The sequence below is a fragment of the Aptenodytes patagonicus genome, chromosome 11 (assembly GCF_965638725.1).
Source record: "Aptenodytes patagonicus chromosome 11, bAptPat1.pri.cur, whole genome shotgun sequence".
Lineage (NCBI taxonomy): Eukaryota > Metazoa > Chordata > Aves > Sphenisciformes > Spheniscidae > Aptenodytes > Aptenodytes patagonicus.
Window position 1 is genome coordinate 1401671 of NC_134959.1, and position 23441 is coordinate 1425111.

The window sequence follows — 23441 nt, forward strand, 5'->3', positions numbered from 1 at the left end:
CCCCGCGACGCGCAGCGCCTGCGCGCGCCGCCGCCGCCCCCGCGCCTGCGCCCTCCCGCCCCGCGCCACTGCGCCTGCGCGCGGGCGGCTGACACGCCTGCGCGGATCCGCCCCCTGGCCCGCCGCACTACGCCTGCGCGGGTCTTGGGGGGGGGGGGGGGGGGGCCGCCTCCTCTCCGTGCCCGCTCCGCTCCACCGCGCCTGCGCGTCGGCCGACTGCACGCCTGCGCGCCCCCCCTTTGGCACCCCCCCCCTCCTCCCTATTGCGCAGGCGCACTGCGCGGTTGCCCGGGACCTACTTCGCGCCCCGCGCGATCACCGCGTGAAATATGTCCCGGGGGGTGGGGGGGGGAGCGTGGGAACGTGCGCTTTCCCACGGCCCGTGTGCGGGGTCACGGCGGGCACAGCCCGCGGACACGGGTGGGGCCCGGGGGACGGGCCGGGGGGGAGCCCAGGGGGACAGCCTGGGGTGGGCCCGGGGCTGTGGACACGCAGCGGGGCAGGGAGCGGTTTGGGGGGGGGGGGGGGAGGGCATGGGAATGGGGGGGGGGCGTGATTTTCCCACGGGGCCTGTGCGGGGTCACGGGTGGGGCCGGGAGGATGGCCGGGCGGGGGGATGCCCACGCTTGCACACGATCAAGGAGGCCACGGTGGAGCGAAGGGGGCGGTGGGACACACAGCCCCGACCTGGGGGGGCCGCTCGCACCCCCCCCCCCCCCAGCACCCTCCACCCCGGCTCCCCCACCCACCCACTCACCCACCCACCCACTCAGGAACGGCCACACAGCCCCAGGGGCAGCCCAGCGGGTTTATTAGCTGGGGTGGAGATGTACAGAGCGGCCGTGCCAGCCCGCGGCGCTGGGCCCCCCGGCGTGGCCGGCGCCCGCCCGGCGCAGCCATGGCTTGGCACAGAAGCAGGGCCTGGGGTGGGGGGGGGGGCCGGCGAAGGCTGGCAGCAGGATCTGTCCCCGTCCCCCCAGGGGCCGTGCCAGCGCCCCGCCGGCGGCGGGGACGGGAGGGGACGGCGGGGACGGCAGGCACCCCGCCGTGCCGCCGGTCCTCGCCTCCCCCCTGGTCCGTAAGGTATATAAATATAGAGGCTGTATGTATACGTCCTATGTATATATGTACATCCGGGTGGCCGCTAGCGGGGTCCGCGCCGGGGCGGCAGGCACCCCCGTGCCGGGCCCCTCACTTGTGCCAGCAGTCACCGTAGAGGGAGCGGGCCTTGGCGGCGCGGCGCGGCGCGGCGTTGAGGACGGCCACGCTGCAGCGGCTGGAGCAGATGACGTCGGTGACGAAGCCGGCGCAGTCGCTGCAGACGTCGCGCAGGACGGAGCCCTGGGCGTAGATGTGGGGGAACTCCTCTTCCACCCGGCGCCAGCACGTGCCCGGGAGCGAGCTGCGGCACAGGGCACGCCGTCAGCCCCGGCCCGAGGAGGAGGAAGAGGGGGGGGGGAGGAAGGCTCAGGGCCGCGGGACTCACTGGAAGGTCTCTCTCCTCCGCAGTGGCAGGGCTTTGGCCAGCAGCGAGCCCGGGAGGCTCTCGAAGCCCAGCGCGTAGACAGGGATGTGAGCCAGCTTCTTGGAAGGCATCTTCATCTGCCGGGCGCGGGCGTCAGGGCGGGACGGGGACGGGGCAGAAACAGGGACAGGGATGGGACGGGGACGGGGACGGGGACGGGGCGGGACAGGGACAGGGAGAGGGGACACAGTGGCACCGGCCGGAGCCGGTCCCTTACCTTCAGGCTGCAGGAGCTGCAGACGGACCTGGGGACACAGAGAGAGGCCGGTGAGCGGGGCCGTCGCGGGCACCCTCCCGCCACCCTCCCAGCCCCACGGCGCGGCACGGCCCCACGGCGCGGCACGGCGCGGCGCTCACCGCTTGCAGAAGAGGCATGCTGCGGGCCAGGAGAAGAGGGGGAACTTGGCCCTGCAGCAGCAGCAGACCTGCGGGCAGAGGGGGGGTGAGAGCCGGGGGCCGGGCGGGCGGCACTCGGCCCCTCCGGCCCCAGCTCCCACCTTCCCCTTCCGCAGGCTGCTGTACAGCTCCTTGCTCTGCAGGAACTTCTCCATCTCGGCCTTGACCAGCACCCTGCGCACGTTGATCATCTCCTCCACGGTGAGGGCCAGGCTTTCCACGGGGTGGCTGAACTCCTGCGGGCGACAGGGGACGTCAGCCCGGTCTGCCGCGGGGCTGCGGCACAGGGCATGGCCCGGGGCATCCCTGTGCCATGGGCAGAGCCTCCCGGCATGGGCAGAGCATCCTGGCATGGGCAAAACATCCCCAACGTGGGCAGAGCAGCCCTGGCACAGGCAGGGCATCCCAGCATGGGCAGAGCATCCCGGCACGGGCAGAGCATCTCCGGCACGGGCAGAGTGTCCCTGGCACAGGCAGAACCTTCCGGCACGGGCAGAGCATCTCCAGCACTGGCAGAGCTTCTCTGGCACGGGCAGAGTGTCTCCGGCACGGGCACAGGGCACACGGCACGGCATGCCTCAAGTCCCACATCCCATGCAGAGGGAGCGGGGAGGCCACGGGGATGCCCCCAGCCACCTTGTGCCCTCGTGCCAGGCTGCCGTGTGCCCGTGGTGACGCTCACATGGTGTGTCCCCAACCCCAGTGACCCCAGCCCCGGTTGTCCCCAGCCCGGCCCAGCCCCACCACCAGCACTCACCAGCCACAGGTGCTTGGAGCTGGTGCCGGGGGCAGCGCCGGATCCGTCCTCTGGCCTCTCCTCCACGGCGCCGAGGGCAGGCCGGGAGGGTGCTGAGCCGTCCGGCAGCGGGTGGCAGCTGGCGGGGACGGAGCCTGCAGGGAGGGACGGGGAGGCCGTGGCAAGGCCACGCTGCCCGGTGCCACCCCTGCCACAGGGCACGGCACAGCCGCCCTGGGGATGGGGGAACGGGGGTGGCGCCGGGCTGGGGACCTCCGGTGGGTACCTGAGCGGGGCCGAGGCTCGGGCTGCAGCGGCTCCGGCTCCTGGGGCGCAGCCTGGCCGCCCCCCAGCTGGCTCTGCAGCTGCGCCAGGTCCTGCTCAGAGAAGGAGCGGTCCCGCTTCAGCGGCACCTCCGCGCCCGGAGAGTCCTCCTCCTGCAAGGCCACGGGCACCGCGTCACCCCGGGGACCCCCTCGTCCCCTCGGCACCTCCCTTGTCCCCTCTGCCCTCCCGCCCCACCGGGTCCCCTCTCTTGCCTCGGAGATGTTCATCTCCTCCATCTCGGCCAGGGTGGGCGCCTTGAGCAGGACGCGGGGCCGCGGGCGCGCCGGCGCGGTGCTCGCTGGGGACCGGGAGAGCTCGAGGCAGGAGCTGGAGGCCAGGCGGCCCGAGCAGGCGTGGGGGATGCAGGGCAGGGAGCTGTAGCCTGCGGATGGGGACGGGGCTCAGACCTGGCACGACAGGGACCTGCCCTGGTGCCGGGCACGTCGCCGGCAGACCGGTGCGACAGGGAGGGGATACCGGTACCTTTCTGGCCACAGTATGGCGTTTCCACGGGCCGAAGCTTCCTCTCCTGCCTGATCTCCTCCAGGATCTTCTCATGGAGCGTCCTCTGCTTCTGGGGCAGGGGCCGCAGCCGCCGCTCGGACACCTGCGGGACACGTGGACGGGACCTCAGGCGGTGGCCGCAGCTCGGGGCTGACCACCCTCAGGGTGCCCAGCCAGGTGGGGATGGCACCCGCGGGAGCCGCCAAGCCCGGGCCGGGCACTGCCATGCCACGGAGGTGTCCTGGTGCCAGCACTGACCTGCTTCAGCGGGGGCCGGGAGCGGATGAAGTCGAGGATGAGCTCGTGGGCGTCCTTCTTCACCCGGGGGGGGATGTCTCCGTCCACCTGGGAGAGGGCAGAGGGGCCGCGGGAGGTGTCAGTGCCAGGGCCGGCGGGCGGCACGGCGGCAGGGCGGGGGGCTGGCGCGGAGGCAGCCCGGCCGCGCTCACCATGACCTTGCGGAGTTTGTAGTTGCGGGCGCGGATGTCCTGCATGAGCATCTCGAAGGGGGTGAGCTGGTACTCGGTGGGCAGGGGGTTGAACTGCTTCTCCTGCACCTTCTTCAGCTTCACGCCATGCCGCAGCTCCCGCATCAGCTGCACCCACAGCCGGGCCTGGGGGAGACAGGGACGGACACGGCGTCAGCTCCCGCCCAGCCCTGGCACGGCCCCCGCACCCGACCGTGCCGCCGTACCCAGTCGGTGTTGCGCAGACTGCCCAGCTCCGCCGCTGGCCGCTCCTCTGCCTCCTCGTCCTCCTTCAGCTTCTGCAGCATCTGCCGTGGCACGAGAGGCCGTCACCCCGCCCCGGCACCCAGCGGCACCGAGGGTCCGGCCGGGGCCGCAGCACCGATGTGCGCCCCCAAAGCACCCCCATCCCCGCTACGAGCCGTCCCCACCGGCGCCAGCCCGGGGCAGGCGGGAGCCAGCGGTGCCACAGCGCAGCGCCCCGGGAGAGGGTGTACGGCCAAACGCTGGCGCCGGCAGACCTGGTTGGGGGGGGCAGAGGGGAGCACCATGCTCCCCCCAGCGTTTTGGGCCCGCGGGTGGTTCCCCTGGCCAGGCAGTTGTGCCGGCCGTGCTACCGGGCGCCTGCGCTCACCTCCTTGGCATCACGGATCTTGGCGAGGAAGGCTTTCAGCTCCACGGTCTCGGCAAAGAGAGCCCGGCAGACGGCCTGGTAGTGCGCCTGGGCCTCGGCGGGGTCGGCCAGGCGGGCGGCGCAGCACCGCATGGCCTGCCCGAAGGTGCGCACGGCGCGCGGCGGCCCCTCGCCCCCCTCCTCCTCCTCCTCCTGCCCCCCATAGCCCTCGTCGGCCGTGCCGCAGCCGCTATCCTCCGAGTCGCTGTTGGTCATCAGGTCGATGAGCTGCTCCAGCCGCGGGCTCAGCTCCCGCTCCTCGTTCTCATCCAGCCCCCAGTCCAGCGCCCGGTAGATGGCGAAGCCCAACGACTGCACCATCTGCGGGGAGACAGCACCGGCTGGGCCCCGGCCGGACCCCGGCACCGGCTGCGCCGGGGGGAGCCCCTCGGCACACACGGCCGGCACCGGCTGCCCCCCGGCCCCCCAGCCATCGGTGCTGGGTCTCCGCTGCACCCCAGGACCCCATCACCGCAGGGGGAGGGGGGCAGGCGGCAGTGCCCACCCAGGGACCCCTGCGCCGGGGTGGGACTGCAGCGGGGGCTGCAGCGGGACCGGGCGGGCGTCCGGCCCCCACGTACCTGGGCTTCGGCAGAGGGCGTCAGCAGCGGGGGCAGCTCTGGGGGGAGGAGGGCAGAGTCACCGCTGGCACCCGTGGCCCCGCGCTGGGCATCCCCCCTCGGCGTCACCTCCTGTCCCGCACCCCGGGGATGCTGCACCCACCCGGCCCTGGCTGTGGGGCACCCGATGGGGGGTCCCATCCCCAGCAGCTCCCACCCTGAGCCAGGACACCCATCTCCAGCCAGTCCCATCCTGAACTGGTCCCAGGACACAGCTCCACGGGACAACGGGGACCCGGACCCGCATGTTTGAGCCTCGGCATCAGGCAGTGCCGGCTGAGAGATGGTGGCACAGCCTCCATTGCCCTCCCTGCCCGGCCGAGCACGGCGGGCCTCGCTGGGTATCGCAGCAGACACCGGCCCTGGGCAACGAGCCCAAACAGGCACCAGCCGCTTGGGCCCACTGCCCCCAGCCGGACCCAGGAGGCACATCAGGGGTGGCAGCGTCACCCCTTTACCCCTCACCCCCAGGGCTGGACGGAGCTGAGAGCTCTGCACCCGCAGGGAAATGCCCCCAGCACCCCTCTGGGCTGCGGGCACCGGCAGCGCGGGCACCGGCAGCGCGGGCACCAGCAGCGTGGGCACCGGCAGCGTGGGCACAGACAGCACGGGCACCGGCAGCGTGGGCACCGGCAGTGTGGGCACCAGCAGGCAGGGGTGCAGTGAGGACTCGCAGACCATGCACAGGACACGGCCCGGGCGCCCGGTGTGGGCTGCGGTGACAGGTTGTGCCCCACAAACGATGCTGCTTTCCACTGCAGAGCCAGCACAGCTGGAGCATCGTGCGCGCGCGCACACACACAGAGCACTGTGCCCACACACACGCACGAGCCCAGGACATGCTCGTGGGCAGCTCAGACCCTCCCAGGAGCCCGACAGTCACGGGACGAGGAGCAGGAGTGGCTTTTGCAGCGTCCCCGAGGGCAGTGCCCCGGGGACCCTGGCTCCACTTCCTTGATAGCGGCCGCAGAGCCGCTTCCCCGGCGCAGAGGAGCGCCGGCCATTAGCTCTCCATTTAGCTGATCAATGCGGCAGCCGCAGGGATGTGCCGGCTGTGCGCCAGCTGCGTGCCGGCCCTGGCCACATGGATCCAGCCTAGCACCCGCCGGGGAGGCCAGGCCAGGTGCCGCGTGGGAAGGGCAGCACAAGCGGCGGAGACGTGGGGTCCAGCCCCGCCGTGGTGCCACGCACGAGCCCAACATCACTCCCGCGCCCCCAGGCCATACCCGTCTCCCGCTGCAGCGCCAGCCCTGGGATGCTCTGCCCCGGCCGGGAGAGGACGCGGCAGCACATCCCCTGGGATGCCGCCACCTACATCCCAGACCCGGTGCCCGGCTGGAGCCCCCTCCCGCTGACCGTGGCTCGGCAAACGTGGTGGGAGCCGGGCTGGCAGGCTGAGCCTGGCTGCTCCCGGCAGCTCCCTCCAGCCGCTGGGGCACGGCCGAGGAGGGAACTCCCATGGGACGGGGAATTGGAGCAGCTCAGGCACGTGCTGCCGGCTCACCCAGCCCCATGCCCGGGTGGAGCTGCCAAGCTGTGTGCCGGGCTGGTGCTGCCACCTGCAGCGGTGCTGGAAGGCGCCCGGAGCCCTCCCAGCCTTGGGCTTCGTCGTGAAGGGCCCAGATTCATCCCTGGGGAGATGGCACAGGCTGGCACGGGAGGGACTTGGGAGCAGGAGGTGGCGCGGTGGCACCGGCTCCGGCACAGCAGCCGCGGCGGCTCAGGGAAGGGTGTGGGGCCATTCCCATGTGCGACCGGTGGAGCTGGTGTGACCACGCCACGCCCAGCCACCGTGGGCACCTGCCGTGCCTGTGCGTGGCCCTGCCCCGGGCACGGCGTTGGAGGCAGCCAGCCTGCGCACCGCTGCCAGCTCTGAGCTGTCCCACGCGCCCCGGTCCCCAGGGGCTGCCTGCGCCCTGCTCCCCATCTCCCATCTCCCCCGGCTCAGCTCTGCGCTTGCCCCCCTGCCACCGGGAGCATCCCCTGCCCGGCCACCGGCAGCAAGGACAGGCAGCGACACTGCAGCGGCCCGGCCCGGCCACGAGCCCCCCCCGGGAGGCCCCACCACCACCGACAGCGCCGAGGACGAGGCTCTGTCCCCGGGCCCGCTGGCCTCCCCGCGGGGCGAGGCAGGTGAAGCTGTTTGCCGCTCTCTGTCATTAGGCGCAGGGGTGCTCCTCGCTGCGCCGAGCCACCCGGCATCGCTGCTGGCAGCCGGCCGAGCCTCATTACAGCCCGTAACCACCACGGCCCTGCCCAGCAGCGCCAACCGCCCGCGGAGAGGTCACAGCCGTGAGTCCGAAGGTCAGGGACGGCGCTGCCGAAAACACCCCTCCCAGGGGCTGGGAGAGGGCGAGGGCCAGGCCCGGGCCCCGCGGGGACACACTGAGCCGGGGACGGGGTCCCCTGAGGGGTCCGAGTGTGCAGGCGTGTTCAGGCGTGTGCGGCGGGTGTGCCCGTGTATGTGCCGTGTGTGTGCAGGTGTGTGTCCCCGTGTCTGTCTGTCTGTCCTTGCCGTGTGTCCTGCCTGCCCCGACGGGCTTGGTGTCCTGCAGCCCCACAGTGGGTCCCGGCCCGGTCAGCCCCCCACCCATAGGCACCCTGCACACCCCCACACCCCGGGTCCAGCCTCACCGGATCACCTGGCCAGGCCCTGCCGGTGCCGGTGCCGGTGCTGGTGCCGGTGCCACACCAGCCCTGGACCCCCGAGTCAGCCCACCACCTGCGCCGGTAGCCGCAGTGCCAGCCACGGTCCCGGCTGTGCCAATCGCCGGTGCCGACGCCGGTCCCCCTTGCCAGGGCCGGGGCTTGGGGTTCGCCCCCGTCCCTGCCGGTGCCAGTGCCGCCTTCCTGCCCTCCGGTGCCGGTGCCGGCGCCGGCCCTCTCGCCCGTCCTCCCAGCCCCTCCGGTGCCGCACCCCCGCAGCCGGTGCCCCCAGTGCCGCGCCGGTCCCCTGCTGCCGGTGCCGGCGACGCCAGTGCCTGCCCCCCCCCCCCCCACCTTGCCGGTGCCGCTTCCCCTGCCCATCCCCCGCTGCCGGTCCCGGTCCTTCTCCACCGGTGCCGGTCCCTCCCGCCGGGGCCGCTGCGGGTGCCCCCCCCCCTCACCCCCCCCGCTGCCGGTATCCCCGGTCCCTCCGCGCCCTCGACGCCGTCCTCCCCGGGCGGGGCGGTGCAGCACCCCCGGTAAATCCCGTTGCCGGTAAATCCCGGCGCCCACCTCCCCGCCCGGGCTCTTGCCCGTTGCCGGCTCCACCCCGCGTGGCGACGGCGGCTTACCGGGCGGCGGCGCGGGGAGGACGACGCTGCCGTCGCCGCGGAGGCGGATGTCGGCGGTGCGGAGCGGAGCGGCGGCGGGGGCGGCGGCGGCGGCGGCGGCGCGGCAGCCCTGGAAGCAGAGCGCCCAGGCCTGCTCCTCGTTCAGCGGCTGCTCGTAGCACTTCAGCACCTCCTCCAGGGACAGCTCCCGCGGGGCCCCGCCGCCCGCCCGCGCCATCGCCCCATCCCCGCGCGCCGCCGCCGCCGCCGCCGCCGCCGCCGCACGGGCGGGCGGGGCCCCGCGGGAGGGGCGGGCCGGGGTGGGGGGGGGGGTGGGGGACGGACGGACGGACGGACGGACGCACGCGGCGGAGCCGAGCGGAGCGGAGCGGCTGGCGGCGGAGCGGACCGCCCCCGCGGCTCGGCCCCGCCTGCGCCACCGCCCGCCGCCGGCGGGAGGCGACGCGACGGACGCGGCGCCGCCGAGGGGCACGGGACGGCAAGGGACGGCACGGCACGGCACGGCTCTGCTCGGCACGGCTCTGCTCGGCACGGCACGGCACGGCACGGCACGGCACGGCACGGCTCGGCACGGCACGGCTCTGCTCGGCACGGCTCGGCACGGCACGGCACGGCTCGGCACGGCACGGCTCTGCTCGGCACGGCTCGGCACGGCACGGCTCTGCTCGGCACGGCTCGGCACGGCACGGCACGGCACGGCACGGCTCGGCACGGCATGGCTCTGCTCGGCACGGCACGGCACGGCACGGCACGGCTCTGCTCGGCACGGCCCGGCACGGCCCGGCACGGCCCAGGCTGGCAGGGTGCAGGATCAGGGCGCAGGACCGGGTGCAGGGAGCGTAACAGGGTGCAGGGTGCAGGAGTGCTGGCAGGGCGAAGGACGCAGGGCACCCGAGTTGCTGCAGGGTTCAGGGCGCGGGGCCCGGGGCCCAGGGCACGTGACGGGGTGCAGGACGCAGTGCCCAGGATGAGTGCTGGGGGCTGGGCGCGGGGTGCAGGGCACTGCTGGGGGACACCCCACCACCACCACCCCCCAACAAGGGGGTGGGTGTGGTTGTGGCTCCTGCTCCCCGAGAGGTCCGGGGTGGCCACGCGGCCCCAGCCCAGAGGCGTGAAGCGCCTGGCTCCCAGGCGGCCGTCCTCCGGAACCCACGTGCCACGCATGGGGCCGGCAGGTGTAGGGACACGACGGCCTCGGGGCCGGGGGGACATCAGGGGAAACGCGGCCACGAGCTCCCGGCCGCCTGCGAGGGCGGAGGCCCTTCCCCGCCAGCGGCCGCGGGAACGCCTGCAACGAGGCGTCCATCCCCCCCCCGGCTCCATGCCTGCAGAGGCTGCAGGGGTGGTGGGAAGGGAGGGGAGCCCCGGGGAGCTCGGCTCGGCTGGTCCGGGGAGCCGGCGGAGGGAAGGGGCCAGGCCGGGACAATAACAACGCTCCCCGGGAGGAAAGGTCAGGAAGGAGAAGAGCTCTGGGTGCCGCGGCACGGTTTGGGCACAGCCAGGAGCAGCAGAAGCCAGCTGAAGGCACCGGGATGAGGAGCTGGAGTCGCTAGGGAGATGATGTCCCGTGGGAACATGGTGTGGGGGGATAACGTCCTGCAGCCACCAGGAAAGGCTGGCGTGGCATGGTGCCGACAGCGGGCTCGTGCCCAGGCACCAGTGGGTCCCTCCAGACCCGTGGGGCGGGCAGGACGGTCCTGGCAGAGCAGAAGGGACAGCCATCCCGCCGTGAAAGGTCAGCTAGAGCAAATTATAAAGCTCTCGTCATGATGAGCTTCCCATTTCCGTGATGGAAGGAGCATAAAACCCCGTCTCGGCTCCATTAACCCATGAGCATAAACTGGGGCCAATCCCGGAGACGTGCTGGCAGGGCTGGGAGAGGGACGGAGCCGGCACGCGGGCGCTCGTCCGTCCCACGCGGCCGAAGAGCTGCCCCGGGGCCGGAGACCTCCGGCAAAGAGTCTGGGACGGTGCCTGCAGTGGCATGGAAGAGGAATGCCCTCCAGTGTCCGTCCCGGAGAACCTGAGCAGTGTCAGGTCCATCTTCGGGGAAGGACATGGGAGGACAGAGTTGGACAGCTGGGAAATGCAGCCCTGCGCAGTGCCCTGGGGTTTGGGAAGGGGGAGGATGGGTACAGACAACCCAAAGTGTCTGCGCATCTCCGGGATCGCTCAAATGCACCATCGCCAGGGCGGGAGCGGGTTGCAGGGGTTCGGGAGCACGGTGCCGGCCTCAGTCCCCACCAGATCCGCACGCTGCAGGAGAGCTGCACGGCTCCAGCCCCCCAGAGCGGCTCTTGGCTGCGACGCTGACGTCTGGGTCTGGCTTTCCGCACCAACAAGTGAGATTTGAATGCGGCATTTACCCTGTAATCAGCCGGCTTTGGAGCCTGCTTGGGAAGGGACTTTAGAGGGAGGAAAGCCGCGCGTGCTGCCCGCCACAGCGGGTCCGCGCCAGGCCGAGCCGGCTGCCGGCTTTCCTGCGCCGCACACACCTGCCAGCGCCTCCGGCCACAGCCAGAGCGGCACCTTCGGGGATAGGAGCGGGGAGGACGCGCGGCGTTTGAAGGCGGCGATAACCCAACCTGCAGGATTAATGGGAATGCATTTGAATTATAAAGCACAAAGCCCTTTGCTTTGGGTAAAACTGTAATTAATATGAAATCAAGATGTAATTAAAAGCTACCGTCTTGGGAAAAAATCAAAAGCCAAGTGTGTATGTGCATAGGGAAAATATCATTAAAAATGAAAGAAATAGGGAAAAAAAAAGAACACGTTGGGAAATGGTGGCGGAGCACTACGGGAGGGTTAGATTTCCTGGCTCCCTGCCACCCCCGGCATCGAAGCAGGACGTGCCGCGGAGCCAGGCTGGAGGGCAGAGCCCTTCCCCAGCAGGGCCGTGTGCCACGCACCGTGTTTGTTTGCGGGTAATACATTCACATGGGTTTTCATCTGTCATACGCAAAAAATTTCCTTAAAAAGCCACAGGAACCCGAGGTGAGCGCACAGAGCACCCGCGGGGCTGGATGCACCTGTCCCAGTTTCCTTAGATGCTACGATAAACGGGGGGCCATGAAAGGAGAGAGCGTTTTGCAAGGTAGCTCGCCCTTGATGCGTGCTGGCCTCAGATGTGGACGGAGTTCGAGGAGCTTCCCTGCTTGGAGTGCAGCCCCCGGCCCGGGGCAGGGATGCCCAGCTCTTGGCTGCACCTCCCCGTGCCCTCTCGGAGGGTTTCTCGTCGGTTTGGCCATCGTGGTGATGGTTTCCCCCCGGTTTTTCTTCTTTGGTCGAACCAGAGACGAGTTCCTGACGGTGCCCGGGCGTAACGGGCTACTCGCTGCTCCCAGACTTTCTGGTTCCCCCGAAACGCCCCGGTCAGCCCCAAGTCAATCGGGCCCTCGCCCCGAGACTGGCACTTCGGTCTCCCCGAGAGGGACGCCGAGCCCCATCCCGCTGCGTTCGCCACTGCTGCCGTACGCACCGGTCTGGGGCAGGAGCGGGTCTGCAGCGGGCCTGTCGTGCAACGGGGGCACCAGGCTCCCGGGGCGCAGACGCCATAAGAGCTCCCCGGTCTCCTCTCCGCGCGAATAAACGCTGGGGCACCCCAGAAACCTGAGCTATGGGTCAGGCGGCCTGCGGGCGCCAGCCACACCGGGTGACCCCTTCGCAGGAGCCCTGATCTGCGCTCCTGACGAAAGCAACGGGGGTTGCGAGCGCTGGTGGCCAGCCCCGTCCTCAGCTGCAACCGAGGAGGACCCAGGACACGGACAAGCCTGTCCTCAGCTGCAACCGAGGAGGACCCAGGACACAGACGAGCCCGTTCCTGCCAGGCAAGCGTGGCTCGCGGGTGGGATGCTTGAACGGATCGGGCCGGATTCTGCAAAGCCATCCGCCTTGCGGGGTCGGTTTTATTGCAAAGGTCTCTGGGGTTTCGCACTCCTCTCGTCCAGCTGCCAACAGCCAGGCCCAGCCATTCTCTGGGCAAGGGGAGCGAGCCCGCCGGCTTTCCTGCCCTTCTCCAGAGCTGCCAGTCCCACGTTACTGCCGCTGGGCCGGACCCTGCTCTCGGCGCAGCCGTACCCGGTCCTGCTGCCCAGCACAGCCGGGCTCTGCCAGATCTGCCCCGCTGCAGGAGGAGGCGAAGGCACTGCGAAGGCTGGGGGGCTGGAGAGGCAGAGAGGTCGGATCACAGAGCGTTTGTTAAAGCTCCATTTCCTTTCTAGAGTCTTCTTCATTAATATTTTAATTAAAACCAATTCTCTGAGCGGACTGCATTAACTCGGCGTACCTCACAGATAATGCATTGAAGGATTAAATATAGCGAGCGCGGCGCTCCGCAGGCCAGTAAGCCAGCGAGGCCGCAGAGGCCTGCCGGCAGGATTGACGACAGAGACTTTTACTGTTCCATTTCCACCCGTGGGCGAAGGCTGCCCCGGCCCGCAGCGTGGGACCCGACAGATGCGGGGCTCCGCAACACACGGGACGGGGGTACCGGCCCGTCTGCGGGGAGGCAGGGATGCTTGGGGAGGACGGGGCAGGGGACATCCCGGTGGCCCTGAGCCCCCACCTTCCCGGGACACGTCCCGGCGGCCGGAGCTCAGCCCCAGGGCTGGGGGTGAGCAGTGCAGACCTTGGAGCTCACAGAGGAGGTGATTTCCCCTCACCGCCAGCCGAAATTACCCTCCCTGCCCCATCCCAAGCTCTCCTCTTTCTCTCTTTGTACCTTGCTAAATAATTCCTTTTCTCCCTCCCTGCTTATCTAAGTAATTCCTTTTCTCCCTCCCTGCTTATCTAAGTAATTCCTTTTCTTCCTCCCTGCTTATCTCCAAGATATTTGGAGGCAGATCCTTCCCTTCCCTTCCCTTAGTGATGCAAATATTTCATTCTATCGCAGATAAGCCCTTCGGCTTCTTAATCACGCTAATTGCTGGCTGTAACCTCAGTCCGGCTCCCCTCAGTTCCTCCGGTACCGAGTACTCCCTCGCCCCTCGGAGCCTGTTCCTCCTGGCTCTGCCTTCCCAAGGACAACATGGAGGTGCCACGACCCACAGACCCGCTCCCACCCGTGTCCCCCGCTCCCTCAGCTGTCGCCGCGTCCTCCGTTCCCCTTGCGTAGGCCATCCCCACCATCTGCAAAACGAGCCCCCCTGCAGATGTCCCCCCCCCCCGGCAGGGTTGCTGTGGGAGAGGTTTTGATTTGCTTTGCCGGCTCGGGGCTCCCCCAGCTCCCCAGCCAGCGCCGGAGCTCGCTGAGCTGCCCGGGGGGCAGAGGGGACAAACGCTCCCCCTCTCTGATGTGCACCTCCAAAACCTGGGGCTGCCACAAACTTGACGATGGCGTCGGGGGGGGGTTGAAGCGATTCAGGAATGTGATTCTGGAAAGGGTTTCACTCGCTGTCTCCAAGCCGAGATTTGGTGCTGTGGCGACTTTCCGCGGCCTCCCCGGCACGGTGGCGGCGGGAGGAGAGGCAAGCTGGCTGCGGGAGCCCATCGCGCCGCCAGTGCCAGAGCCGGAGCCTCGCCTCCCGCCGGCGCTGCCGGGAAGAGTTTTCTCCGGCTGTCGGCAGCGAGTGCTGCTGACTCACCCGCTCCCGGGACCAGCACTGCAATAAAAACATCCCACAGCCAATTCCAGCACAACGTTTTCAACGTCTGCAAACAGAAGCTAGCCTCCCGACGGTGAATGCCCGGGGCTTGTTCACCCGCCCGTATGCTGCCATCCTCCTCGTAACGAATTACCGCCTCCTGCTCCGAACCCTCTGCGGGGCACGCTAACGGCAGCTCACCGACAGCAGTTAATCTCCAGGAAGGATCAGATGAGAGGCAGCCCGGGAAAATCCCTGTGGGAATTCCGCACTGCTCCCTCTGAAACCTTTATTGCCCCCAGCGATGAGCGGCTGCGCGCGGCTGGCGATTTTCTCCCCTTGGGAGTTTCAGCCTCCTCTTGTCCCCTTCCCTGGGCGGCACAAGGGGCACGCAGCACCCTCGCCCCCGAGGGAAGCAGGGCGTTTCACCGCCAGAGCTGCCTGCGAGGAGACCGAGGCCGGGAGCGGGGAAACGTTGCGGCTGTCAGAGCCGGGAGCGGGAGTCAGTCCCAGGGAGGCTGCACCGGGAAGAGGCCTGAGAGACGGATGGCTGCCCTCAGCCCTTGCGGCCCCGGCCCGGCCGGTCTGTGGGGGTGCCTGTCCCCCCACAGGCACCCTGAGCCCCCCACAGCCGGGCCCCAGGCGGGCACCTTCTCCTCGGGGCCTGTCAGGGGAAAGCCCTTCTCCCGGCGGCCATGTCGTGGCTGCGGCCTGAGCCACCCACCCCTGTCCCACACACGCTGCCGCAAGCAGCCTTTGTGGAGGGCGCTCCCCTCTTTCCGTGCCCTACCCCAGCGTGTCCCCCGACATCCCACCTCACCCCATCGCGTCCCACCGCCCCATACGGCGGCTGCCTGCCTCCTCGATCGAGGCCGACCGCCCTCCCCAACATGGCGGCCACCGCCTCCGCCACTACCAAGATGGCGGAAGGGCGGGCGGGACCACGCCGCGCTTCCAGCCAATGGGCGGAGGCGGCCTCCCCCGGCGGACAGCCAATGGCGGCGCAGGGCGGGCGGGTTTGTTTGGCGGGAAGCGGGCGGGGGCCGCCGCGATGGCGGGCCCGGGCGGGAGGACGTGGCGGGACCTGCTGGGTAGGTCCGGGCTGAGGCAGCGCCGGGGCTCCTCTGAGTGAGCTCTTGGCCTGGCGCTTCTTGCAGGGACAGCGGAGGGGAAGTGAGGGGTGAATGTCCCCTCTCTGCCCTCGTACACGCCCCCCTCCGCTGGCCTGCGTGGTGCTCCGGGCTCCTGGCAGCCCCTCGCCTCAGCTCCTCAGCCCTGCTCCTCCCAGGAGCCCTCTCCCGAAGGCTGGTGGCCTTCCTGTGGCCCTGCCGCAGCTCCTGACCTGGGTTGGGGGTGTCAGGGCAGCGCTTTGGTCGCTTTGGGCCGCGGGCCTTTGGAGGCCGATGGCTGACAGTGCCTGACAGGGCTTTGGCTGCGCTGGGCTGCTCGTGCTGGGCTTTGGCTGCAGAGCTGCCTGGAGCAAACCGTACAGAAACATCCTGCGCTGCTCCTGCCGTGCTGCCGGCTAACGGGGGGTCTGACCGGGGCTGCTGTCACCCCGTCAGTGACGTGTGGTGTAGCAGCAGAGAGAGGGAGGTGTCCTCAGGGGGGCTGTCGGAGCAAGCTGTGGTTATAAAAGAAATCCAAACTTCTCAGCAGGGAGAGCCAGGAAACGAAAAAGCGCCTTTGGGAGCGGGGCAGAGCTCCGGGAAGCGGCTCTGCGCCTTCTGGATCACCATCAGAACCTGAATGACCTCCTCCTGGAGGTAGGAGCGGGACGGTTCGGGGCACAGTGGTCAGGCTGGGGATCGTGGGAGATCCCAGCTGGAGGTGGGTTCCACCAGGGTCCTTCCTCGGGCAGCTGTAGAATGACTGTCCCGGGAACACAGTTCTCATGATAAGTGAAAAGAAAAAACAGCACTGTAGGAGTAAGCTGAAGTTTAGAGGTCTGTTTTAGAAATGAGATTTTTTTTTTTTTTTCCTTTATTCCTCTATGTTTTATTGTTACAGACTAAAAATGGTTAAGCATGGTTTGGATTTGGGACAAAGGGAAATCCAGCACCTTTTTCTTGGGGTCAGAACTGGCTTCTTGTGAATATAGGAAAAAAAATCAGGAGAGCCTATTGGGTTTTCTCTGAATTACCAACCATTTCTGACTAATGCGACTGTCTTTATGAAAACCTGTGTCATTTGCCTATGTAGATGCTTGAGCCAACATTCTGACTTGGCCACCTTCTACCTTCTCCTCATGTACTGGAGAGAGCTTTTGATTTTGATAACTTGGATAGACAATTCAAATACTTCCCACAGTTCAGCCACAAGGATGTTTCTTTCTGTACAGAATATTTGTCTTTATAAAAAGAAAAAAGGGGATTTAACTGGAAAAGGATCCAACATTTTGACATGTTTCATCAAATATCTATGTCAGTGTGGCTTCACAGAAGGGACTTGAAAGACAGAAATTCTGTTCCTGGTGCTGCTGCTGATCTGTTGGGTGACTGGGGACAAGTTACTTTGACCTATATCTTCTTTTCTCTGCATAAAATGAAGATAACTGTACTTAGGTCTCTTGTAAAGTGCCCTGAAATCTCTGGTTTACCACGACCATGTGGGAGCTTGGTGTTAATTTCACTTCAGTTGCTCCAGCCCTCAAGAATGCCAGGGCTGCTCAGTATGCTTTAGAGGGAATAGGTTTGTTAAATGTGTGTAACAGACATCTAAGACTGTTATGTTTTTGTTTGGCTTCCAGGTGGAAGATTCAGTCAAGCCAGGTGGACAGGGTGGTGTAGAGCACCAGGAAGTATCGTCAGAATCATTTATAGGTGAGTGAAAGAGGAGGAGACAGATGTGGGAAAGAACTTTTGTTTATGTACTGAATTTCTGCCTGTTAAATGCAATCCCAGTTTTGTTTTCTTTTCATTGTTCTGGTCTCCCATTCGGCTACTCATTTCTTACTTGTCTGGTGATGACACCGCTGGCAAGGTCTGATCGTGAAATATTTTGGTTATTTGAAAGTGTTGCTGTGAGCCCCACAAGACAAAAATACAAAAATCCGTTTAGCAAGGATATTCCGCCTCTGCCCCTCGTTTTATGTACAGTAAAGGAATGGTACATGGAAATAAAAATGATTTGCAACAAATGACATCTGTGCTGGAAGGAGTTTAAGACTTGGGACTTCTGTCTTCATAGTTGTGTGTTCAAACCTTTTTTTCTCCCATGCTGTCAGCTTTCTGCTTTGGTGTTTTTGTTTTTTTTTTCCAGTCTCAGTTCTGCAGGAACAGGCCTCAAGATTGGGTGTACCCACAGCAATCTTGGCAGCCAAAAATGCTGTTACCAACATCGAGCGGATCTGCCAGGCTTCTGCAAGCCCCTCTCAAGTACCACTGCTGAGCTTGGACCAGAGAGTAAGGGAAAAGGTTTACATTTAGTTTATCAAGAAAACGGTATTGTTAGGATGGACTTTAAACCCAGTTTATCTGTTCTGATAAAGTCACCCAAACACGTAGGACCTGAGTGGCTGATTATTCGTTTATGTCTCCGATACGCTCACAGAAGTACGGCGTTCTTCTCCTATACAGGAAAGCGGCTGTTTCTGAGAGCTTGGAAATGGAGCTTTTTTTTGTGCGTTGCCAAAGTGCAGCGTTACACAGGTCTCTCTAAGCAGATCCTGTGTTATCACCTCTGGTGTGCCTCAGCCTTCCCTGGCGTGGTTTGGGCTCTCTTGCCCGCAGTTCCATCTTTATCGATCGTCTCGGTTTGCAGTGTAGCCAGGTGTGGTGATGGCCATCCGTACAAAAGCTGTGCCGTGACTGCTGGCTCAGGTCACCTCTGAGGAGCTGTCGGGTGTCACTGCTCTCAGCGCGGCTGCCTTTAGTTCAGCCTTAAGGCGAAAGGGTTGGGCCTTTCCCACAATTTCTCTCCACCATTCAAGCCTTTAAAAAGCAGTAAACAGGGAAAACCAACAAATGTTTTTTCTAAGAATGTGTTATTTACAAAGGAAATTATTTCTGCTTCATTTCTGGGGTGATTCCAGAAGAGGTTGTCTGGCTTGCTTCAAACGGTCAAGGATTTGCTGGCCAGCAATGTCTTCTGTCGCTCACTCTTCTGTCAAGAAATGTGGAAAATGAAGGTAAGAACTCATGGAGAAACGTTGCCGTATTACAGACCGTTTAGACTTCATCCGTGGGATGTGGTAGCGTGTTTTCAACCCTCCTCTCCTGTGAAGGCTGGGGATAACTGTTAAACAGACTAGTGAAGTGCTGTGACTTCCATTCAGTTTCCCTCGGTGGTTTTTTTTTTTGGTGACCTAGAGCAGCCTTGCCACTGCTCATCCCTGCTCTGGTCGACTGCAGTCACGAGCTCCTCCTGAGAATAACTGTGGTCTTTCTGACCTTTCAGAAGCATGAACTGAATTATAAATGGTGGGGGTGTTTTTTGTTGGTTTTGTTTATTTTAAAGCCAGTTCACTGGGAGCTTCCTTGCCTCTGTAGCGGGATTTGCTTTTCTGAAGAGGGCTCAGTAGAGGTTTGGAAGTAGGTGAATTATTAAAATTGTGTGGCTGCTTCTGTGAAACTGCCACAAAGGAGAGTTGACCGCATCTTGGGGATCAAGCATTGGTTTTCAGGGAGCTAGGCAAGCAGCACTCTTGCCTCTCCGAAGGAGATGTTCAGCTGTTTCCATTTGTACTCACTAGGAACCAGCTAGGAAGGGCATGGCAATACGGTGTCTGAAGTTACAGCACGGGTAATGGGATTAAACTCGCCTGAGGTGACACCCCAGTTAATAGAAGCTTTGGGGGTATCGTTTTCTATTTAGCTTCACTGCCTTACTGTTATCAATGAAGCACGCTAATTGTTGGCAATATCCATCAGCTGGAGCGTAGGTTTGCTGTCTGGGCTAAACAATCCAGATGGATTAACCAGACAGTGCAGAAGCTCCCAGCTGGCTGTGGGGTGGCACGGTCCCAGAAGTCCTTTATGTCCTTTGCCAGCAATATTCAGCGCGTCGTTGGCATTCTGGTTCTCCGCTTTATTTATCTGGGAATGGTGATAAGCCTAAGTGAGTTCATGCAGAAAATGGCTTGAGAGAAATACGATGGCAGGTAACAGGTTGCGTTGCTTCACAAATGTGTTGTCTTGGTTTCATTTGGGTGGTTTGTTTTCTTAAGATAAGTGATGCTTTAAGTGGAATTAAGGACTTTTTGTGAGCGGGACAGTTTTGGTTGCTCACTGCTGTCGTGGGAAAGAAGGAAGAGGCTGATCTGCCAGGATAAAGAGGCATGCCCTAGTCTCAAATACCCGATCCTGGGCTGAAAATAGAATCCTGTGTGTTTTGTAAGCTGATTAAGATCTCCTTGTTCTCAGGTAGACATGGAGATCAAGTGCTGCTGTGTAATTGAGATTTGTTACAGTAAAGAATGAGGTTGTCAAAGACAAAATATGTGGGCGAGTCTAGGGTCATGCTACGGGGCAGCTGCTGGTCTCTGCAGAAAACTCGTGGGGTTTTTCTCCTGAATGGCTTGTGTGGCCAAGGCTCCCAAGTACCTCTTCCTTCACAAGGTGTGAAGATTTTTGTTTCTGGCTTGGAGCGTTTCTGTATGGAGGCTGGAATGAGCAGAAGTTGCTGCTGCACCTTTTTTCCCCTGCCAGGTGCACCCTGGAGTCCTGTTTTGCTGGCATGGGACACCCTCCAGGACACGCGGGAGCTGGAAGGGATGTTGGAGGGGGGCACAAAGGGCGGCAGTTTCATCCTCGTGGAAGCGATGCCTAGTGCTGATTTTGCCGACAGCAAGCCTGGCGTTTAGGAGCAGGACCGCCCGAGCGGCGTTGGTTTTTCCTCTGTGTCCATCGGCTTCTCTGCTCATACGGTTGCAGCGTCTCTTTCTGTCGTCTCCTATTGGGAAGTGGATTTGAGAGCAGCAAACTCGCTTCGCAGAGACTAATAAACAGTTAATAGGCTAAGCGATAATTCTCTAATCTGTTTCTGGATCTGAATTAACAGACTTGAAACTTAGTGGTGTCACCTGTTTTCTGGGATATCCACTGCTCCCTTGGATATGCAGCATCGGCATTATTCCAGGGGGACAAAGATGGATATATTTATTACTTGACCATGAAAATTTAAAATGATGGTGCATCTACAACCCTAAACCATTCAAAATTTGTAGGAAGGAAAAATCAAATATAATCTTTCCTCATCCGGTATTTCCTATGTTGTCATTTTTAAATTTTAATAAGTTCTGGATAGTTTGAAGAAACGGAATTTAGCTTTATTTTTTATATATAGTTTACGTTAGCCAAATGTTAATGTTAACTGCCAAATGCAGACTATGACCTAACTGACATCTCGTTAGGACCCTCCAGCGCTGGAAGCTGTGTGGCACCTGCACAGAGACGACATCGTTGGACTGGGAGAGCTGCTGGAGAGGTGAGCAGAGGTTTATAGGCTTGCAGACGCATTTAATCTCTTAAAGCCTATTGAAATGTAATTGGGGATTAGTCATGAGTATTCTGGACTAAGAATATAGTCAGATGCTGGCAAGTGATCAGATTAGCAGGCTTTAAGAAGGTACCCCGGGTTTGAGAGGTTATTCTGGGTTAATTAGCGCAGTTTAAGGTGCGGTGGCTGGTTGTCTGATGGCTGCCGAATCAGCCGCAATGTGAAGCGAAGTGGTTCGGTGGGAACCACCACTGCAGACCGTTCTAGGTGATGCTTTATCTAGTGCTTTGTTTCACGGGCGCAGATGGCTGCGCGTGGGTAGTTACCACGCTGTGTGGGAAAGGGCTCGGTAACCCAGCTCCTTCCGTTCATCTGGCCGTGCCGCCAGGTCTGCTTTGGAAACTCCCATTTAGCCCGTAAAAATCGGCGCTGGTCATAGAATCATAGTCATTAAGGTTGGAAAAGACCTCTAAGATCATCGAGTCCAACCGTCGACCCGACACCACCATGCCCACTAAACCATGTCCCTAAGTGCCGCATCTACTCGTCTTTTAAATACCTCCAGGGATGGTGACTCAACCCCTTCCCTGGGCAGCCTGTTCCAATGTTTCACCACTCTTTCAGTAAAGAAATTTGGTCTTGACGAGAAGTCTTGCTTTGCAGAAGCTGTGTGCTTCCGTCTTCACAAAACCTTACATTTCAGTAAGGTTTGGCAGAGTTAATCTCCACAGAATAGCTATTCTAAGAATTCATTAATTTTTTTTTCCCCAATACAGAACTAACAACTAAAAGCAGTTACCCTTTGTGAAGTTCAGGTTGTTTTCTTATGGTGTTGAAGGAATGTTACAGCGATCTTTTAGGCCGTTGATATTGGTATACTTGTCTATTAATGGGATAGGAAAAAAGCCTTCGGTGCCCACTGTACTTCAAATTTAAGCAAACCAAAGGCATAGATTAAGAGCTTAAATGTTTTTTTTTTTTTAAGCATTTTTATCCAAGTATCTTAGAAATCGGAACTGAGTCTTTCTTCTAGCAGAACTTTTAAAATGGAAATACTTTAATGCCAGAGATGAGGAAATACTTGAACACACAATTTGACACGAATTTTTTCCTTTGGATGTGTTTGTTGTGGAATCTTTCATAAAGCAAATAAAGCTCTTGCTGGTCCAAATTAAAGAAATGAAATGCCACATATAGGGCAGAGTCCCACACGGATGGCTCTTTCCTGAGTCCAAGAAGATGGTGGAGCAAAAAACCAAGCATTACCAAGAGTAGGAGGGATTGAACTGAATGTGCTTTTGTTTGTTCTCAGCAACCCCGACGCCCCTGCTGTGGTGGAGTGGCTGTGCAGCGGACTTCGTGGCCTCTGTGAGCAGGCGGAGGAGTCCTCTGGGGACGTGGAGCTTGCTGGGCGCGTTCTTTCAGGCAAGGCACTCAACTGGGCGCTGGTGGAGCGGGGCCAGGCTGCTGGTCTGCACAGCCCGTGGCAGGGGCTGTGCAACTCAAAAGCTTGGAGGTGTAAGAACAGAGGCCTCGCTTTGTATTTTCTTACGTTGTTTCAGTGAGGGGAATATGTTTTTATATTTGGTGAATTTAGCAATTTTTTTTCCCCCTTAAAAGATAATTGGTTTGAATTTCTATATCCCTTTGAGTTATAGTATCAGAAGAAAGTGTAGTTGCAAGGTGTATGGGGCCAGGGATGATAATATTGAGAGTTTGACGCTCCTGCAAAGTGTCTGAGCTATTTTAGACCAGAAATATTTAACGGTTCCGTTTTCCCCCTGTCATTTTCTATTATTCATTTTGTGGTTTTGTTTAGGAAAAAATCACTACACAATTTGATTGAAGAGCTGTAGTCAGACCTTTGGAGCAGTGCAGTTGGTCAGGTGCAACCCATAAAGAGTTCTGAAGTAGTAATAGAGCATAAGACCTGTAAATTCCTTAGTCTTTGTAATCCTTTAAGTTTCTGTGCTCCTTGCCATCCATTGTTCTAGGTCCTTTTGCCTGGGAGTAATTTTACTCCAAGAAAATAAACGATTCCTGCTGACTGCTGTGTAGTGAGTGAGGCTCTTCAGACACTAGTCCTGTTGGGAGACCGAGATGGGGAGGTGGAAGAGCAAGTGATCTTTACTGAAAGGGGATGCTGAAACGCGAATTCCTTCTTGATTTGCAGACTTTGCGATCGTCTTTCTTCAGAATGGCTTTCAGCAAACTTCGGAGCTGGGAAGGAAGTTGGAATTCAAAAAAGTCCCCTATGTAAGGACAAAATGAACCTATTTACAAACGGTTGTTTAAAAAAGTAGTTCCATTATATACCTCTATGCCTTGCTGAGTATAAATAAATCAGATCTTAGAGCAAGAAGGGAAGGGTGGCGGTCCAGGTGCTGGAGTGGGTGAGGAGGAAATGGTGAAACCAGAACAAAGACTTTTTTTATGGAGAACTTCTCCAAGGTGAGGTGTCAAGGGCTTTTTAAGCTTCCTTGGTTTCACCTTGATTGCTCTTTTTTTTTTTTTTTTTTTTTTCCGTTTGAATGTGAGGCATGAAATCCTGGTAAGCATGGGAAATGCTTGCCCTTCTGCCTATTGTATCTGTTCTACGGTAGAGCCTGAGGTAAAAGTTAAGCTTTAAATTAAGAGGGACAAAACTCTTTGAGTCAATTTACTTTTTCTGCATATAACTGTAGCTCTTCTGAACACTAAATGGTCTTAATTTGTCAATTTTGAACAGATCTGCCGTGCTGTCTTACAAAGAATGTTGACATGTAAGTGTGTTTGAGATTCGTAGCTTTGTGTGGTCACTGCTGTTTGCTGGACTTAGGTTCCTTGTTCCTTGCTAAATCTCTAAGGAGAAATCCTTTGCCTGGGATGCTTTTCCTCTGTTGTGCATAATAC

The 23441-nt window shown here is 61.8% G+C and overlaps 2 protein-coding genes and 1 long non-coding RNA gene across 4 annotated transcripts in view; 1 reads left to right on the forward strand and 2 right to left on the reverse strand.

Annotated features, from left to right (window-relative positions):
- Positions 1 to 955: 955 nt before the first annotated feature.
- Positions 956 to 8743, reverse strand: SPIRE2 (spire type actin nucleation factor 2). The gene is made up of 15 exons (XM_076348794.1): positions 8527 to 8743; positions 5210 to 5247; positions 4590 to 4949; positions 4183 to 4263; positions 3938 to 4102; positions 3747 to 3833; positions 3468 to 3591; positions 3197 to 3366; positions 2944 to 3094; positions 2679 to 2812; positions 2023 to 2157; positions 1883 to 1950; positions 1743 to 1770; positions 1487 to 1602; positions 956 to 1402 (listed from the first exon to the last, which is right to left on the reverse strand). The coding sequence occupies exons 1-15, from the start codon at positions 8741 to 8743 to the stop codon at positions 1192 to 1194; spliced, it is 2085 nt and encodes a 694-aa protein (XP_076204909.1). The 3' UTR covers positions 956 to 1191.
- Positions 8744 to 12416: 3673 nt separating this feature from the next.
- LOC143165392 (uncharacterized) lies at positions 12417 to 14550 on the reverse strand. Its single transcript, XR_012996248.1, has 2 exons — positions 13922 to 14550; positions 12417 to 12690 (listed from the first exon to the last, which is right to left on the reverse strand). It is a non-coding gene; the product is annotated as an uncharacterized LOC143165392 (long non-coding RNA).
- A 612-nt stretch (positions 14551 to 15162) lies between these two features.
- FANCA (FA complementation group A) overlaps positions 15163 to 23441 on the forward strand; it is a 37955-nt gene continuing 29676 nt past the window's right edge. The window contains exons 1-9 of one of the 2 annotated variants that reach the window (XM_076348887.1): positions 15163 to 15202; positions 15768 to 15877; positions 16861 to 16933; positions 17373 to 17515; positions 18145 to 18240; positions 20464 to 20537; positions 21862 to 21974; positions 22723 to 22805; positions 23278 to 23311. In XM_076348887.1, coding sequence (XP_076205002.1) covers positions 15163 to 15202; positions 15768 to 15877; positions 16861 to 16933; positions 17373 to 17515; positions 18145 to 18240; positions 20464 to 20537; positions 21862 to 21974; positions 22723 to 22805; positions 23278 to 23311 — 766 coding nt within the window. The remainder of the gene's footprint in view (positions 15203 to 15767; positions 15878 to 16860; positions 16934 to 17372; positions 17516 to 18144; positions 18241 to 20463; positions 20538 to 21861; positions 21975 to 22722; positions 22806 to 23277; positions 23312 to 23441) is intronic. The other variant, XM_076348888.1, reaches the window with a different exon arrangement.

Bases quoted from the DNA above. Each gene is read 5' to 3' on its own strand.
- SPIRE2 (XM_076348794.1), bottom strand. From the start codon at position 8,743: ATGGCGCGGGCGGGCGGCGGGGCCCCGCGGGAGCTGTCCCTGGAGGAG. The intron at 3,834-3,937 runs GTGAGCGCGGCC...GCCCTCTCCCAG, and splicing joins ACAAACTCCGCAAGGTCATG to GTGGACGGAGACATCCCCCC. The intron at 3,367-3,467 runs GTACCGGTATCC...CCCCATCCGCAG, and splicing joins GCCATACTGTGGCCAGAAAG to GCTACAGCTCCCTGCCCTGC.